This window comes from Bos javanicus, chromosome 19 (assembly GCF_032452875.1).
Source record: "Bos javanicus breed banteng chromosome 19, ARS-OSU_banteng_1.0, whole genome shotgun sequence".
NCBI lineage: Eukaryota > Metazoa > Chordata > Mammalia > Artiodactyla > Bovidae > Bos > Bos javanicus.
The window spans coordinates 28,032,308-28,048,950 of record NC_083886.1 but is presented as its reverse complement, the minus strand read 5'-3'; the positions used below and the strand labels follow the sequence as shown (position 1 = coordinate 28,048,950).

General features: G+C 51.9%; 1 protein-coding gene and 1 long non-coding RNA gene across 9 annotated transcripts in view; one reads left to right on the top strand and one right to left on the bottom strand.

Moving 5' to 3' along the window:
• Positions 1-7,093, top strand: part of LOC133232037 (uncharacterized) — a 141,591-nt gene extending 134,498 nt beyond the window's left edge. For all 4 annotated transcript variants that reach the window (XR_009731286.1, XR_009731285.1, XR_009731284.1 and 1 more), the window contains one exon: positions 761-7,093. This is a non-coding gene — a long non-coding RNA (uncharacterized LOC133232037). The remainder of the gene's footprint in view (positions 1-760) is intronic.
• Positions 1-16,643, bottom strand: part of PELP1 (proline, glutamate and leucine rich protein 1) — a 48,244-nt gene that overhangs the window by 1,726 nt on the left and 29,875 nt on the right. For all 5 annotated transcript variants that reach the window (XM_061390909.1, XM_061390911.1, XM_061390912.1 and 2 more), the window contains exons 2-15: positions 11,780-11,844; positions 11,292-11,397; positions 8,180-8,329; positions 7,876-7,947; positions 3,203-3,262; positions 2,735-2,885; positions 2,410-2,539; positions 2,241-2,328; positions 1,734-1,822; positions 1,540-1,656; positions 1,277-1,424; positions 1,013-1,172; positions 354-409; positions 23-229 (exon numbers count right to left, since the gene is read on the bottom strand). In XM_061390909.1, the coding sequence (XP_061246893.1) occupies positions 23-229; positions 354-409; positions 1,013-1,172; positions 1,277-1,424; positions 1,540-1,656; positions 1,734-1,822; positions 2,241-2,328; positions 2,410-2,539; positions 2,735-2,885; positions 3,203-3,262; positions 7,876-7,947; positions 8,180-8,329; positions 11,292-11,397; positions 11,780-11,844 (1,599 nt within the window). The remainder of the gene's footprint in view (positions 1-22; positions 230-353; positions 410-1,012; positions 1,173-1,276; positions 1,425-1,539; positions 1,657-1,733; positions 1,823-2,240; positions 2,329-2,409; positions 2,540-2,734; positions 2,886-3,202; positions 3,263-7,875; positions 7,948-8,179; positions 8,330-11,291; positions 11,398-11,779; positions 11,845-16,643) is intronic.

Here is a 16,643-nt window from a genome sequence, read left to right as displayed (position 1 = left end):
ACGCGGCCCACACAGTGGTTACCTCCAGGCTGTCCTCTCGCTGGCCCAGGGAGAAGGCCCGCAGCGCGCAGGCGAGGGGTGGTGGGCAGCGAGGAGACGGCGCCAGCAGCAGGGCCAGCAGCAAGTGGTAGAGCTCCCGGCGGCAGTGGGAGCTGGTGTACGGGGAGCTGCCGAGAGCCTCGCCCTGCTGGACACCCATGACCAGGGGGAGCACCAGCTCGTGCAGTCGCTGGAAGGACAGAGTGCACACCTGCAGACGCCGCCAGACGACCCGCCTGTTCTTCAGGGCCTGCACCCAGGTCCGAATGAACCCCCACCAGTACCCCTTCCAGTGGGGACCAGGCTCCCCTCACCCTGTGAGTCTCCTCCTTGATAAGAGGCCCGCACATCAGGATGGTCCGGCTGAGGCCTGGGGAAGGAGACAAGTGTGAGAGGCTGACACGATGGGCAGCCAGGGGAGTGTCCGCTCTGCCCAGCCCACCTGGGGCAAGTCACGTGACTCCTATTTTCTCAACTATAAAATGGGGCTGATGAGTGGACCTCTACTACACAAAGCTGTGAACGTTATGTAATTCACATGGAGATACATTATAAACGTGCATTTACACATGGGGAGCGCTGACGCTGCCCCACACAGGAGGCTGGAGGGCAGTGCACATGTGGGCCCCAACAGAAAGTCACTTCTGCTTCCAGCAGCAGGCCTGGGGCGTGCAAGCTCCGCAGGGCAGGGGTCTCATCCTCTTTCTCCCCTGCCCTCCAGGACACACGAGCACGCGCTGTGGACAGAGGATGTGCAAAGACGACACCTGAGACCTGGAGGGGCGGGTCAACACCAGCACCCCGTCCAACAGCAGGACCCAAGGCCCCACCTGCAGCCCTGGGGGAGTGCAGCCCCTCGGCAGGCTCTTAGCCGGCTCTGCGTGTTTCCTACTCCCTCCACCAGGACACCCGGCCCCTCCAAGTGTCTCCAGACCCTTCCAGCCCCAAGGTGCAGGGCACAGGCCTCACCCACCTCTCAGCGCAGCTGCACACACATCGCTGTTGGCATTGCTGTCCCCTTTCCGGTGGCTGGGCGGAGCGATGGCCTCCCCCACATCCAGCTTTAGCTTCTTGGGGGCACTGGGCTTCCCGGTCTGCAAACCTGCATCAGGGCTCCCCCGGGGGCTGCGCAGCTGGCGGGGGAGGGAACACGGATCATACACCAGCCAGCAGGAAGGCAGGGTGGTCGGGAGGCTGGATCGGGTGAGGACCAGGGGTGCTGGGAGGCCCCTCTCACCCTGAGGGCATCCGCCGGCGGGGAGATGTCGCTGAGCAGGTGGGAGAGCAGGGCCTCCCCCGAGGCGCCCCCCTGCAGCACCCCCGCCGAGGCCCCGCACACTTGCACCCAGAGCTCCAGGACGGCGTACACCTTGGTCCGCACGGTGCTGCAGGGAGCGCAGAGGGTGCCTGTGAGAGGGAGGCCACGTCCCCACTCCCAGCCTGGCAGCACCGAGTCACCACCACCACCCCCTCCTTTTTACTCCCTTCCTGGATGGTCACCTGTAGGGCCTCTCCTGGCCCGGTCCGAGGTTCTCCCTCCCAATGCTCCAGGCATTGAGGACCTGGGGAAGCAGGCGGCTGATCAGGGCCCCGAAGCGCAAGAGCCGTGCTCCACACCTGGGGGCGAAGACAGAATGGTGACCCCTGCTCCCAGCACGTCCCAAACCCTGCACCACTTCCTGTCACCCACTCACGCGAGGATGAGCGCCGAGAGCAGGTCCAGGGCTTCGAGGTGGAGAGAGGGCAGCAGCAGCAACCGCAGGGGACCGTCTCCCAGCAGACTCTGGGAAAAAACAGCAAATAAGGAGTGGAGGAAGAGAGTGAGACTGGGAGTTTGGAAACGGAGACAGGGTGGAGGCGAAAGACTGCATACACGCAAGTAAGGAAGCCACCCCCGGCCCCATCTCCCCCGAAAGGACGAAACCACCGTCCTCAACAGACTGGGGAAGGAGGACGGGGCAGGGAGGCCGAACCCTTCGGCGCTGACTCAGTGGATGCCCAGCTCACTGTCGGCTGGGGAAGCACCTGCTCCAAGCGTTCCCGCAGCACGGGAGCCCATCCACGCTGGCGGGCGCGGGTCAGGAGCGCAGGCGTAAGAGCAGCTGGACGAGTCAGGACCACACGCTGTGGGAGCCCCTGCCTGCCTGCCCGGCCACCCAGGGTCCCAGGGAGGGGCCACCAGCGGGGCCGGCTGCACTCACGACATTCTTGGCGCTGACGCTGAGGGTCCGGCAGATGAGATCCAAGATGTCCTGCACGGGGACGGACACGGGCGCCCCGAACTCAGAACTGGAGAGGATCAAGCAGGGAGACCCTCAGCGTGGGGTCCCCAGTGCGGTTCTCCGCCTCCCTCCTCACTCCTTCACGCACCTGAGCATGAGCCCCAGGCAGCGGGCCAGCCCCGAAAACCTCTGCCGAAGCCGGAGAAGGGTGTGGGCGTCCGCGTCTTCTGAGGAGGACAGCAACGTTTCTGCCCCAGGGCTCTCATACTGCATGGGTGCTGGACAGACACACAGCCACTTTTACTCGCCAGCCCTGCCTCCATTCAGGTGGAGGACCCACCCATATTCTACCTACTGCCTTTTGCCTAGAAATCAGCAGCCCCACTTCTCTGGACCAGTCTCCCCTGGTCCCCTCACCGCCCCCCCAGGACCCCTCATCCCCCGTCCCAGAGTGTCAGCCGGGCGGGCCCTACCCGCCTCCGCGCCCTCGTACAGGCCCCCGAGCAGGCTATGCAGAGAGGCCAGCAGGCTGCGCAGCTCCTGCTCCCAGCTGTCCGTGTGCTTCAGGCCCTGGGAGAAGCCGGCCCCCAGAGACGGCAGCCGGGAGTAACACTCGCAGGCCAACTGCCAGAGAGAGGGGGTCCCGATCAGGTGGGAATCAGCCCAGCCGTGGAACCCAACCCCACCAGCGCCCAGGAAGATGGAGGTCAGAGCACTAGGAGGGGAGATGGAATGGAAGAGGCAGAAAGACACAGATAGAGACCGGGAGGCAGAAGCCCCTACTGGTGTGTACTGCGCGTTGACAGGGAGGGGAATGAAAATGCAGAGAAAAGCGGCAATAGAAAACAAGAATAGAAAAATAGAAAAACAAGAAAACAAGAGGTGGGGGGAAGCACCAGCTCAGACCCCAGGCTCCCCACTGTCTCCCTCCTTCCCCTTACCTGCTGGAGTTGAGGGCTCAAGGCATCCACCCGCGAGAGGAAAAACGAGGCCAGCTTGCCCTGGATCATGGGGAGAGAGAGGAGGAGGCTGGGGAGTCAGCTTCTAGGGCCAGAGACAGAGCCCCGGCCATCCCGGCAGCAGGGTCCAGGCCCAGGATCTCAGGCCCTTCTCTTTCCTGCAGACGAGGAAGCAGCACACCCTCAGGGGTGCTGTGCCCAGGGGCAGACGCACACTTGTAGAAAATGAACGTCAGCCCCTGTCCTCAGCCTCCCTGCTCTGGGGCTGTGCCCCACAGACCACAGGGCCCCTCCTCCAATGTTTGCAGAGTGACAGCACCCTCAAGCCAAGAGGACACAGCACTGAACAGCAGGTGCCTCCATACCCCAACTCCCTGCCAGCTCACACCAGGAGCACCGGGCCGGGGCTGGGAGCGGTGAGAGTAGCATGTAGTAGACAGAGAAGGGAAGGTAGACCAGTAAGATGGGGGCAGTGAGCTGAGAGCAGTGATTGGTCAGTCAGTCAACAAGACCTGCCTGCTGCTTGGCAGCACCCACGAGGCAACATGTAACTGGGGCCCCACTTATCTGGGGGCAGAATCAAAGAGACTTGTGAACATGGACGGGAAGTTTTTTTAAAAAATCATTTTCACTTGCCTATAAATAAAATGTAAATTTTTTTTTCAATTATAAATGGAGACTAAGTCTCCATTTATAGTAGTATTAGCAGTCCCTTTGTTACCAGCAGAATCATTCACTTTCACTTCATATTACAGCTGTCAACAGGCATCTCATTCACAGGCATCACTATCATGAAACTTCAGGACTCATCAGACCTGCTGCTGGATTCTGTTACTTGACATGTTAACAAAGATGTGCATTCTATCACACTTTCCCTGCAATTCCACGTATTTTACTAATTGAAAAACATCCAGAGAAGAGATCCGTGGCACAAAAAGAAGAACACTGAAGCAGAAGATTTCCACCTTCAGCGGGTGTAACAGGAAGGCAAATGTATGAAATATCATGACCTGGAACCAAAGAGGGTGGCTCTGGAGGGACTGAGCTGGGCTTGGGAGAAACTGGAGGAGCCAGGTAAGGAGATGGAGGGGCCAACACAGTGAGGAGAGCAATAGTCTCCCACGGGGCCCATGGAGAAGCAGGCTGGGCCTTAAATCCCAGGCGAGTGTATATGGACCCCACCGGGGTCAAAAGTCAACTTCCAGAAAACAAGGCAGACAGCAGGGGGAAGCCGGCGCAGAGCCCAGCAGAGTGAATCAGGAGCCACCCTCCAGGGCTCCCTGCTGCCGCCCTGGGGCGGGAACCACACCTGGTTTCCCAGGGGAGACAGACAGCACTGTGACGGCTGACCCCAGGGTATGAGGCCTCCAACGACACGGGCAGCACTCTCACATCTGGTGGGGCAGGGTTCTGAACACTTCAAACCAAAAGCAGCAACCAACCCCTGGGCTCCTGGCCGGCTTCTCCAGGGATGCTATTTCTTAAAGTTGCCAAAGCCTCATCCACAATGGCGCTCAGCCCTTTGGACCAACTTCCTGCTCATGCTCTCCCTGAGACCCAGGAAGCCCGGTCGCTGAAGCCAACAGAGGTCTGCTTATGTGACCACGGTCAAGCAGAGTGCAGGGACACGGCCCTGATCACACAGTTCCACCTGTAATGACCTGAAATGCAAACCAAAGTAATGGCTCACTTGGGACATTTCACCAGGAACAAAAGCATGTTGCGTACATGGTATGTCCTGGTGTCCCTCAAGAGGGCGGTGAGTTTTCCCACTCATTCCAGAACAAATAATCAATGTGTTGAGGAGGAGGAGAGGTGAAGCCTGGACAGACTGACTTCATGGACCCAGAATGCTGAGATGCCTCATTTGGGAGGAGTCTTGAACTTGGAGACAGCAGCTGCCCTGGGAGCTTCTAGGGGGTGGAACAGAGAGCAGACACACACCCTAGCTATCCACTTCCCAAGCACTGGTCTGCAAGATGTTCCAGTACAAACTGCCCCTGGGGCGTCTGTGCACGACAGATTCGTGTCTGCCACACTGGCAACAGACAAAGCCAAACTCCTAACAGGGGCATTCTCCAGACGACGCTGTGTCCTCAAAGAAATAAAGGCATACACATGCTGTAACAGCATAAGTTCTGTTGCTTGCTTTGGAGAGGGTACTCAAAAGGCCATGCCTTCAAAAATGCCATCTAACAAGAGATTGTGAGTTATAGATCAATTCTCCTGACCATTCACAACGAAAATTAAAGGCCCTAGCTTCCACGGTGGCTCAGTGGTAAAGAATCCATCTGCCAAGGCAGGAAACTTGGGTTCGATCCCTGGGTCGGGAAGATCCCTTGGTGAATGAAATGGAAACTCACTCCAGTATTCTTGCCTGGAAAACCTATGGACAGAGGAACCTTGTGGGTTACAGTCCACAGGTCGCAAGAGTCAGACACGACTGAGCGACTAAACAACAAGCAGAGGACTCACAGTCTAGTGTGACTACCCAAATCCTGACCCCACAGATAACACTCAGTTCTCCTTCCACTTTCTGGGGGGGGCGGTGCAGAGAGACACTGATGCTGCTGCTGCTGCTAAGTCACTTCAGCCATGTCCGACTGTGCGACCTCATTGACAGCAGCCCACCAGGCTCCTCTGTCCCTGGGATTCTCCAGGCAAGAACACTGGAGTGGGTCGCCATTTCCTTCTCCAGCAGGGAAACACAGATAACCCCAAACCAAGCTCAACAGAAACAGGCTTATGCAGTAAAACCTCACAAACTGTCACCATTAAGAGTCAAAGACACAGACCTAGCCTGTGTAATTTGAGAAGTTAATTTACAGTTTTAGAAGAAAGGTAGTTTTCACTAAACTTAGTAAACTCTATAAACAAAACAAAACAATTCAGTAAAATCCCTGAGTTACTCCAAATGCCTTCTTGATAAAGTCCTGCCCTGCTAACCAAAGATTCTATCACCTGCCAGGAGTGGCATTCCTATGAAAACAAAACGTCAACAAGGACATGACCCCACATTCCCTGAGAAATACCATGTGCTCTGGGGCTTTTCAAATACTGCAAGTAACCTGTTAGTAAAGCCTCAGTAAGGACACTCCCGGACCACAGCACAGGTGCCCATGACACGCTCACAATCCTTCCCATGCCACCAACAATGGAGCAGAGCTGCCATCAGTGTAGAAGCCTAGCTGCCAACCCTGTCCACATTCTTAAAACCACCTGTGGAGCTCAGTTTGGTGAAAAAAACACAAGCTTGAAAGGCAAGCAATTCCTGCTCACACCCTGGTTTGACAACTACAGATACATAGGCTTGGGTTAGTCAAACCATTCTGGGCCTGTCTCCTGTTTCATTTGGTGACAGCAACTCCGCAGAATTACTGTAAAACGAGATGACACACGGCAGACACAGCAGAGAGCCTGGCACGTAGTGGGTACCAGTCCCCTTTCTGTTTTTTACTTTTTTGACTTGGTCATAGAACTATGTGATTTGACTTTCAAGAAAGCCTGAATGGCAAACCCCCCCTTAACTAGCAATACCGAATATAGTAATACAAATTACTGTGATTAATCACATGAGTTATACAAAAAAAATTATTAATTTGCCACTAATTCCAGTTCCCCACAGACCTGCGCTTCCATCTGAGAAAACCCAGTGGTTTGGCGAGCAATGTCGAGTACACCAAACCAAGAGAGAGAGTTTAATCAGGAGAGGAGCACCTATTTGTTCTTAGGTACAAGTTGGCATCAGAATTATTCTGCAGACAACAAATGTACCAATTCCAGAGGCCCTTTAACTGTTACTGCTTTGGCCGAATCAGATGACCATTTGTATTTGTTTTTGTTATCTCCTTAAAAATAAAACTCTAATTCTTTTACTGGCCTCCTTCCTCCCACCCTGACCCACGTCCACCCTGCCTATTTGACCGAGCACGGCCCTGCTGCTCAGCGCCCCTCACACGGCCATCACAGCCCAGGGGACCGGGTGGGGAAGGGACAGAGGGAGACTGGTCAGGAACAGGAGAGCAAAGTGCTGGGAAGGCTGATGTCGGGAAAGTATGTCAGGAAGGCTTCCTGGAGGCAGTTACAGAGTGTTGGGAACAGAGTAACCAGGACGGTAGGAAAATGGGCAGGGTGCCCGAGAGGCACAGAGAGGGCCGGGCAGAGAGAGGAGGCCAGGCAGAGTCTGGGCCTGGCCTCAGACCTCAGGCAAGTTATCTAATTTCGGTTTCTTCATCTGTGAGAGTTAAATGAGAACGCGTTTAAAACTATGAGGTGAGGGCTTCCCTGGTGGCTCAGTGGTGAAGAATCTGCCTGCCAATGCAAGAGACACAGGTTTGATCCCTACACTGGGAAGACCCCACATGCCACGTAACGGCTAGGCCTGTCTGTTCTCAGAACCTGGGAGCCCAAACTACTGAGCCCACATGCCACAACTACTGAAGACCAAACACCACACAGCCCGCGCTCCACAGCAAGAGAAGCCACTGCAATGAGAAGCCTGTGCACGCAACGAAGACCCAGCACAGCCTAAAATAGACAAATCGTTAGAAAATTAATTAGAGCTGTGCAGACAGATGCTTATAAATCTCAACGGTGGAACCTGAAGTAAAACAGCGATCATGTTGGTAGGAAGAAGAGTTTCTATGAACACTTACTTTGAGAGACCCGCACGCTCGAGGAAAATGGGTCATACAGGCCTTCATTCCTTCCAGCGCGGAGAGCTCGCACTATGGGAAGAACAGATGGTCAGGAAGAGCCCAGTGTCCCCAGAAGCCATCCATCTCCACCCCACCACCCCTCAGGGTCTCTTCTCCTTACACTTTTTTTCAGCCCCTCCCTCTTCTCACTTCTTCAATCCCATTCCCCAATCACTTCCCATCAAAGTCTCTAATCCAGTGGGTGTGAATGACAGCAAGCACTGGAGGGGCCTAGGGTTGAGGGAGCTGAGAGGCGGCTCACCTCCGGTCTGAGGCCCAGCAGGGAGGTGAGGAGGCCGGGGAGGTGGTTCATGGAGATGTCCCGGAAGACTGCAGGAAGCTGGGCCGCATAGCGGAGTAGGTCCTTCAGCACGGTCACAGCTAGCTCCATGGTGGGGGGCGGGTCCTGGGACTAAACAGCACAACAACTCATGCTCCCACCTGGCCTTCAAAGTCACTGAGAGGAGGAGGAACGAGCCACATGACAACATGGAGCTTCCGACAAACTCCACAGTGACCGCCCGCATTCCTGGCAAATCCCCTGGGGACAGCGTGTATCAGCGACACGGAGCAACCGAGTAACACAATCATCCAGAGAAAGGATGTGTGTGCGCACTTTAGTACTGTGGTGTTGGGGTCCTAGGAATGTTCAGGGGTTGGGGGGGGGGAGTAACGAAGCCACGCCTTAAAGATCTCACTGAACAATCTCAAGAGTTTCCTGCTGCTCCCACACTGCAATCCCCTGCTAGGACGGAGAGGAGCACTTCCCGGCCCGAAGTCTCAGCCACAACAGAGCCACCCATCTCGCCAAGCTTGCATGGGGCTGGCTCAAACCTACCCTGAACTCATGGAAGAAAAATGGTTTGAAGTCTGAGGACTTTTCCTAACAAATTAACATATACCTAAGGAAAAAGCATTCAGCACATTACCTCCTGCTAGACCAGTGGCCACATGTCAATGAAACAAACAAGAACCCTTGTGAGAAGTCAGGCTCGGTGGGTCTACCAGCCACAAACGGGCCCCAACACCGTCTGGCACGCCTACTGCGTCTCTCACTGGTTAGCTCCCTCCGCTGCTCAGCTCTTCTCCGGCACCGTCACTTTTGTGTAACCTGACCTACGATTTCAGAGAAGCCTGAAGCCCAGAGATGGGAACTCTCTCAGCTTCCCACCACCAAACTGAAAACTGCATCTTGGCTTCCCATCTGAGGACAACCCCCCCCCCGACCCCTTCCTCTCAGGACCACCTCACACTGTTAACTAGCCCCCCGTCTCCAGCCCCCTCAGAAGGATTCCTCCTGCTGGCATCTGTGCCTGTTCCCATCCTAAGCATCTCTCCCACCCTGAAAATCCTCGCCTGAGCCCGGGCTCCATGTGCCCGATTTCAGGTGCTGCCGAGCTTCTCTGCCCTACCAGTGGAGCCAGATGTCTTGACAGGATTGTCTTATCTTCCCCAATCCCATGCCTTCTCCCACTCACTGCTCACCCCAGGGCAATCTGGCTTCAGTGTCCACTGCTCCGCTTTCTGCCGCCATTCTGGCTCCGTTCTAATCCTGTCTCCACACAGTGGCCAGAGTGGCGTTTCCAAATGAAAATTTGCTCACATCACCACCACCACCAACACTACCTCCTTCCCCCTGCTTAAAACCTTCCATGAATTCCCGCTGTTCCAAGAATAAACACCGAATTTCTTAATATGCCTACACCACCACACACGGCCTAGTCCCCGTCTACCTACTTCCTGAGATGCATCTCGTCAACCCCTGCCACACCCGCCTGCTTAAAATTCTTCAAATGAGTCAAACGCCTTTTCTCTCAGGGCTTTTGCACACTTAGAACACTTCGAAAACTTTCTCAGCCCAATGTACTCCTACTAATCAGAGCAGAAAAGCCCTCCCTGAACCACTGACCCTGATCGCTACACCCACACCACTCTGGTCTGGCTCAGAGTCTCTCGTTAACATGCTTTCAGAGAACTATATTTTTTCTTTACCTCCAGAGCACCTACCACAGTTTAGTTCTTCACATTCATTGTATAATTATTCTCTTCCACTAGAACACAGGTCAGCAAACTCTGGCCTGTGGGTGCCCACAGGCTAAGAATGGTTATTACATTTTTGAAAGGGTTGGAAAACAAACCAACAAAGGAACACTCAGCAACAGAAACCATGGGAATTTCTGGCTGTCCAGTGGAAGGACTCCTCGCTTCCGCTGTAGGGGGCTCAGGTTTGACCTCCGGTAGGGGAACTAAGCGGAGAAGGCAATGGCACCCACTCCAGTACTTTTGCCTAGAAAATCCCATGGAAGGAGGAGCCTGGTAGGCTGCAGTCCATGGGGTCCCTAGAGTCGGACACAACTGAGCGACTTCACTTTCACTTTTCACTTTCATGCATTGGAGAAGGAAATGGCAACCCACTCCAGTGTTCTTGCCTGGAGAATCCCAGGGACGGGGGAGCCTAGTGGGGTGCCATCTATGGGATCGCAGAGTCAGACACAACTGCAGCAGCAGGGGAACTAAGATCTCACAGCCTATGCAGCACAGCCAAAAAAAAAAAAAAAAAACCAACCAGAAACCATATATGGTTTGTAAAACCTATAACACTGTACTATCTGGAAACACCTACAAAGTTTCCCAACCCCTGCAAGAGACTCTAAATACCATGAAAGCAGGGTCCAGCTGCATCTCCTACCATCTCTCCACAACTCAGCACACAGCCTGCCATAGGTGCCCAGAACACGCTTGTGGAAGAACTAAGTGGGGATGTCATCAAAGGATGTAAACATAGAAACAAATTTAAATGTTAAAAGAGGAAGAGATCCATGGCTGATTCATGTTGACATACGGCAAAAACCACAATACTGTAAAGTAATTAGCCTCCAATTAAAATTAATTAAAAAAAAGAGGAAGAGAGAAGTAGGAAAAAAAAAAATTGGGGAATTCTCTGGCAGTCCAGTGTTTAGGACTCTGAGCTTTCATGGCCGAGTGTGTGGGTTTAGTCCCTGGCTGGAGAACTAAGATTCCCATGAGCCACATGGTGCACAGCCAAAACAATAAAAATACTTTAAATAAATAAATTCTAAAAATCCAACACCTGGAGAAAGGAGCTTCAGAGACGTCACTCATTAGAAGAGCTCACAAGGAAGTGAAACAGTCAGAGGTCACAGTGAGTGTGTGTAAGGTCAGGTGAATTAAAATAACCCAGTGGATAAAAATAACAAAATCTTTAAAAGCATGTATCTATTTGCAGCTTATCCTGCTAGAAAGAACCTGCCCTCGGAACTGAAAGTCTCCCCCACAAAGATGTCGCGCTGCGTCTGAATGGAGACCAGGGCGTGGCTGGGGCAGAGGCGGGGAGTGCCAGGCGGTGGACTTACCTGCAAGATCTGCTGGATGCTGCGCAGCCAGGAGACGCAGTGCTGCTGGAACATCTCCGTGGGGCTCTCCCCCACCAGCAGCGACAGCAGACACAGGCCCTCAAACCTGGTAAGACAGAGCTGAGTGACGACACAGGAGAGGCGGCTAGACTGCAGAGAAAGCCATTCAACGCCCTCTTACTCTCACTGGCCAGAGTGAGACCTGACTCCAGATCCACAGCAGCTTCTCATTCCCGAGATACTCGAGGACTTGGGAGTGAGGCATGGGCGGCAAGGGAAGAAGGGGACAGAAGGTGGGGCGAGGGACTCTTGGAAGCCGCCATAGGTGGGGTTCAATGCAAGTGAGCTCGCGAAAAGAATCAAACTCTCCACCTTGGCAATGGAGAAACCTCCTGGCTCCACAGGGTGGTGACGATGGATGGACAGATGGATGGCCCTCTTCCTAAAGAAACATCCCCCCTGAAGAAAAAACAGGGCTAGAGACTTACCGAGTTTTGATAGAACCGAGACGAGCATTACTGAGACCCACCAACGCCCCAACAGCTGAAAGGTTCTGGAGGAAAGAAAACAGTCAGGAACAGGATGCTAAAGACATAGGATTTCTCCAAGCCCGCCCCTGCCCCAGCCCTTCCAGAGCCTGTTCTAAGTCACACCTCCAGTATGGCCTGGAGACCATTCCCCTCAACGCCTTCAGCCTCTGCCCTATTTTCAGTAGGGGGCACACAGCAGCCTGTCCCGTGGGCTTTCCTCAAGTCACATCTCACCTGGCCGCCCCCACTGCCCACCCAGCAAATCAGGGCTATGCAGAGGGCTAGTCAGTTTGACTCAGCCTGTCGGCCAGACTTCAAAGACAGGCTCCTGCCCCTGTGTCTCCCAGGACAGCGCTGAGCACAGAGGGGCACCCCTAAATGCACACTGACTGGACATGGAACTCACGACCCCTGACTCCTTCACCCCAAATCCTCCTCATGGTCTGGCTTCGAGCCGCTAATGCCCACAGACAAGTCAGCCAGAACCTCCTTCCCACACATCCTGGGAGCCCTGAAAGAGGTCCCCTCTTCAGGGCCCCCACAAGTAACCTCTCCACCCTCTGAAGGGCCAGCCTCCTCTGACAGGCCTGTTATCTTCCTAACCGTTATCTTCACTCATTCTCTCAACAAACACATCTTATACACTGAGTCAGATGAAGGAATCCAGAGCTGAGTAAAAGAAATAATGTCCCTGGTTCTCATGAAGGGAAGTGTTGATTAACAATATTTATTTACCTATTTCCTTAACAATATTTATTTACCTATTTCATGTGAGACATTGTTTGAGGTGCTAGAGAGCTTATATTCTAGTTAGAGGATGCAGAAAATCAACAAGTGACCAAATAAGAAAAAGCATGTTGGATGGTGCCTGGTGCTAAGAGGAAAATAAAGTCAACTGAGGAAGGCAAGGAGAGCCTGGAGTAGGGCAGGCAGACGGCACTTCATGTGGCGCGGGCCCGGGGCCTTCCGTCAGGCCACCTGAGTGGAGGAAAGTTGAGAACAAGATGTCCTGATATACTCACAAGCACTGACGGGAATAGAAAATGGTGTAGCCACTTCAGAACAGTCAAGCAGCTCCTCAAAGGTTAAACATCTTTTACGTATGACCCAACAATTCCACTCTGAAGTATATGCTCAAGAGAAATGAAAACATATATTCTCATCAGAACTCATACACGGGGCTTCCCTGGTGGCTCAATGGTAAAGAAACCGCCTGCCAGTGCAGGGCACACAGGTTCAGTCCCTGATCCGGGAAGATCCCACATGCCTCGGAGCAACTAAGCCCATGTGCCACAAGTATTGAGCCTCCGTTCCAAAGCCCAGAAACAGCAACTACCGAAGCCCACCCACTAGAGCCTGTGCTCCGCAACAAAAGAAGCCCCTGCAATGAGAAGCCTGCGCACTGTAACTCAAGAGTAGCCCCTGCTTTCTGCAACTAAAAAGAAAGCCCACACAGCAAAGACCTAGCACAGCCAAAAATAAATAATTAAAAAAAAAAAAAGAACTCGCACACAAACATTCATAGCAGCATTACTCGTAACAGCCAGAAAGTGGAAAGAACCCAAATGTCTATCAGCCATGATTGGATAAACAAAATGAAGTATATCCACACAATGGAATATTACTTGGTCATAAAAAGGAATGAAGTTCTGAGACAAGAATGAACCTTAAAAACATTACGCTAAGGGAAAGAAGTCAGACCCCAAAAGCCACATGTTCTATGATTCACTTCCATGAAATGGTCAGAGTAGGCAAACCTATAGAAAAAAAAAAAAAATTGCAGTTGCCTAGGGCTGAAGGGCGGGAGAAGGCAATGGCACCCCACTCCAGTACTCTTGCCTGGAAAATCCCATGGATGAGAGCCCACCAGCCCACCAGAAGGAGCCTGGTGGGCTGCAGTCCATGGGGTCACTAAGAGTCGGACACAACTGAGCGACTTCACTTTCCCTTTTCACTTTCATGCACTGGAGAAGGAAATGGAAACCCACTCCGGTGTTCTTGCCTGGAGAATCCCAGGGACGGTGCAGCCTGGTGGGCTGCCGTCTATGGGGTCACACAGAGTCAGACACGACTGAAGTGACTTAGCAGCAGCAGCAGGGCTGAAGGGCAGAGAGGTGTTTGGTGGGGAAACAGGGAGCAACTACCTTTAATGGACAAGTGGGTAAAAGGGTAACGACACAAAAATACACAATCTCCCCACAGGAATAAATCATAACTTCATAATGAAGATATGTGGCAACTATTACCTTAGCCCATGATCAAAGTTACCACCACCAGTAATGGGACAAAGGGACATTATGTGCTCCTATAAAATCTAACAGGAATGTCACATATTGTTTCTGCAGTACCTGCCAAAAATCATCAGAAAACAGCAGACAAACCAACCCAAGGGACAGACAACCAACCTGTCCTTAAAGTTCTAAATGTTAAGATCGTAAGAAATGTTTCTCTTACTATAAAGGACACTTTTAGCACAACTGAAAAAACTGGAATAAGATTGTATCAACACAGATTTTTCTGAGTTTCATGATGGAATGTGGTCAGGTAAGGGAATGTTGTTTTTAAGGAAATAGAAGGGCATCCAATCTCCAACTTCCTCCTTTATGGTCCTAGAAAAATATGCACAGAGAATGATAAAACAAATATGCATTTAAAATGCTGACATTCAAGGAATCTGGGTGAAGTGTATATTCCTTCAAATTCTCTATAAATCACACGTCATTTTCAAAGCAAATTTTTTTTTTTTAAAGAAGAATGGGAGAAAGTACAAGTGCAAACAACTCTTCTGAGGAGTTTTGCCATAAAGAGAAGTAGAGAAATGGGGCAGGAGCTGGAGGGGGACTTTTTTAAAAGCAGTTTTGAGCTATACACTGATGAAAACAACCTAACAGGGAAAAGCTGATGATGAAGCAGTGAACTTGCCTAAGTGGAGAGAGGAGCCTGGCCTTAGGACGGGCGTGGACCAGCTCACCCCTAATAACGGCAGGGGCAGCAGAGCACAGGGCACAGACATGGGTAAGCTGGCGGACGTCGTGGCGGCAGCACCGATGCAAATTCCCATCCCACTGTTCTTTTCTCAGTGAAACAGGAAGTGACGCCATCAGCTAAGAGTGAGGATGGAGAGAAGTCATCAGAGGCTGCAGAGGAAAGAAATCTAACACGATTGCTAGGCAGCAGCAAGAGTTCACTTGAGATGCTGATGGCCTTGAATTTAAAATGAGACCAGCCAATCAGGACACGTGCTCTTTTTCAGCTACATTGAGCTGCGCAGGTGCAGGCACCAAATAAACAAGAGCTGGATTTAACACAGTCGGGGTGCTGTCAGCCAAGTACAATGAAGGGAGAAGGGCAAGGAAGGAAGTATAACAGAATTTAAACAGGGTGAGAAGAGAGAACATGGCAGAGAATAAATTTTTTAAAATAGTGATAAACACTACAAAATAATCAAAACAGAACAATGTGACAGAAAATGATGGAAATAAGAAGGACCACCGTATGCTCGGTGCTCAGGAATGACTCCTCTGAACTGGTGGCAGGGAACTGGGACCTAAACACGCAGCTCACTTTCCCAGGAGATTCTCAGCAGGGTGAAGGATGTGAGGAGCCGTGGCCTCAGCTGCTGCAGAAAAAAGGTCAGCCTGGGTGGCTGGAGTCCAGTGAAGACAGGCCAGGAGTCGTGTCAAAGGAGGTCAAGAGGTGACACTATGTAAGGTTTGGTGCAATAAGTAACTGCATGGTTTTAAGCAGGAGAATGCTGTAATCTTGGTGATATTTTTTAAAAGATCATTGACTACTGGCTGGAGAATGGGACAATACAAAGCCTAGGGATACAAGGTGGAACAAGACACTCTATCCTTTGAAGTATGTGCAATTATAAGGGAAATGAGATGTGGGATGTGCTTTAAAATGCTCCGAGGGCAGGGGAGGTTGGAGCCAGAGCTGGGAAAGTGGGAATGAAACAAGATGAGCAAAATGTTCGCTGTTAGATCTGGGTGACAGAGACAGCAAAGATAGGGGTGGTTCAAGACACAATTTTCTTGAACTTCTACGGTGGTCCAGTGGTTAAGAATCTGCCTGCCAATGCAGGGGACACGGGTTCGATCCCTGATCCGGCAAGATTTCACAGGCCCCGACGTGCCACAGGACAACTAAGCCCGTTTGCCACAACTACTAAAGCCCATGAGCTCTAGAGCCCGTGCTCCACAATAAAAGAAGCCAGCACAATGAGAAGCCTGCTCATCACAACTAGAGCAGTCCCTGCTTGCCACAACTAGAGAAAGCCCGAACGCAGCAACAAAGGCCCAGAGAAGACCCAGTGAAGCCAAAAATAATTAAATTTTTAAAATACTGTTTTCTCTATTTTTGTGTCATCTGAAATTTTCCATAAATTGTTTTTTAAATTAATTTTTTAATTGAAGGACAACTGCTTTACAGAATTTTGTTTTCTGTCAAATCTCAACATGAATCAGCCGTAGGTATTACATATATCCTGTCCCTTTTGAACTTCATAAGAAGAGCCGACAAGGAAGTGAAACAGTCAAGAGGTAACAGTGAGTGACACTCCCTCCCATCTCACTCCCCACCCCACCCCACCCCTCTAGGTAGATACAGAGCCCCAGGTTGCGTTTCCTGAGCCATACAGCAAATTCCCTTGGCTATCTATTTTACATATGGTAATATAAGTTTCCACACATCTCTCCCTCCCTTCCCCTCGCCCCATGTCCATAAGTCTATTCTCCATGTTTGCTTCTCCATTGCTGCCTTGTAAATAAATTCTTCAGTACCATTTTTCTAGATTCCATATATATGCATTAGAATGTGA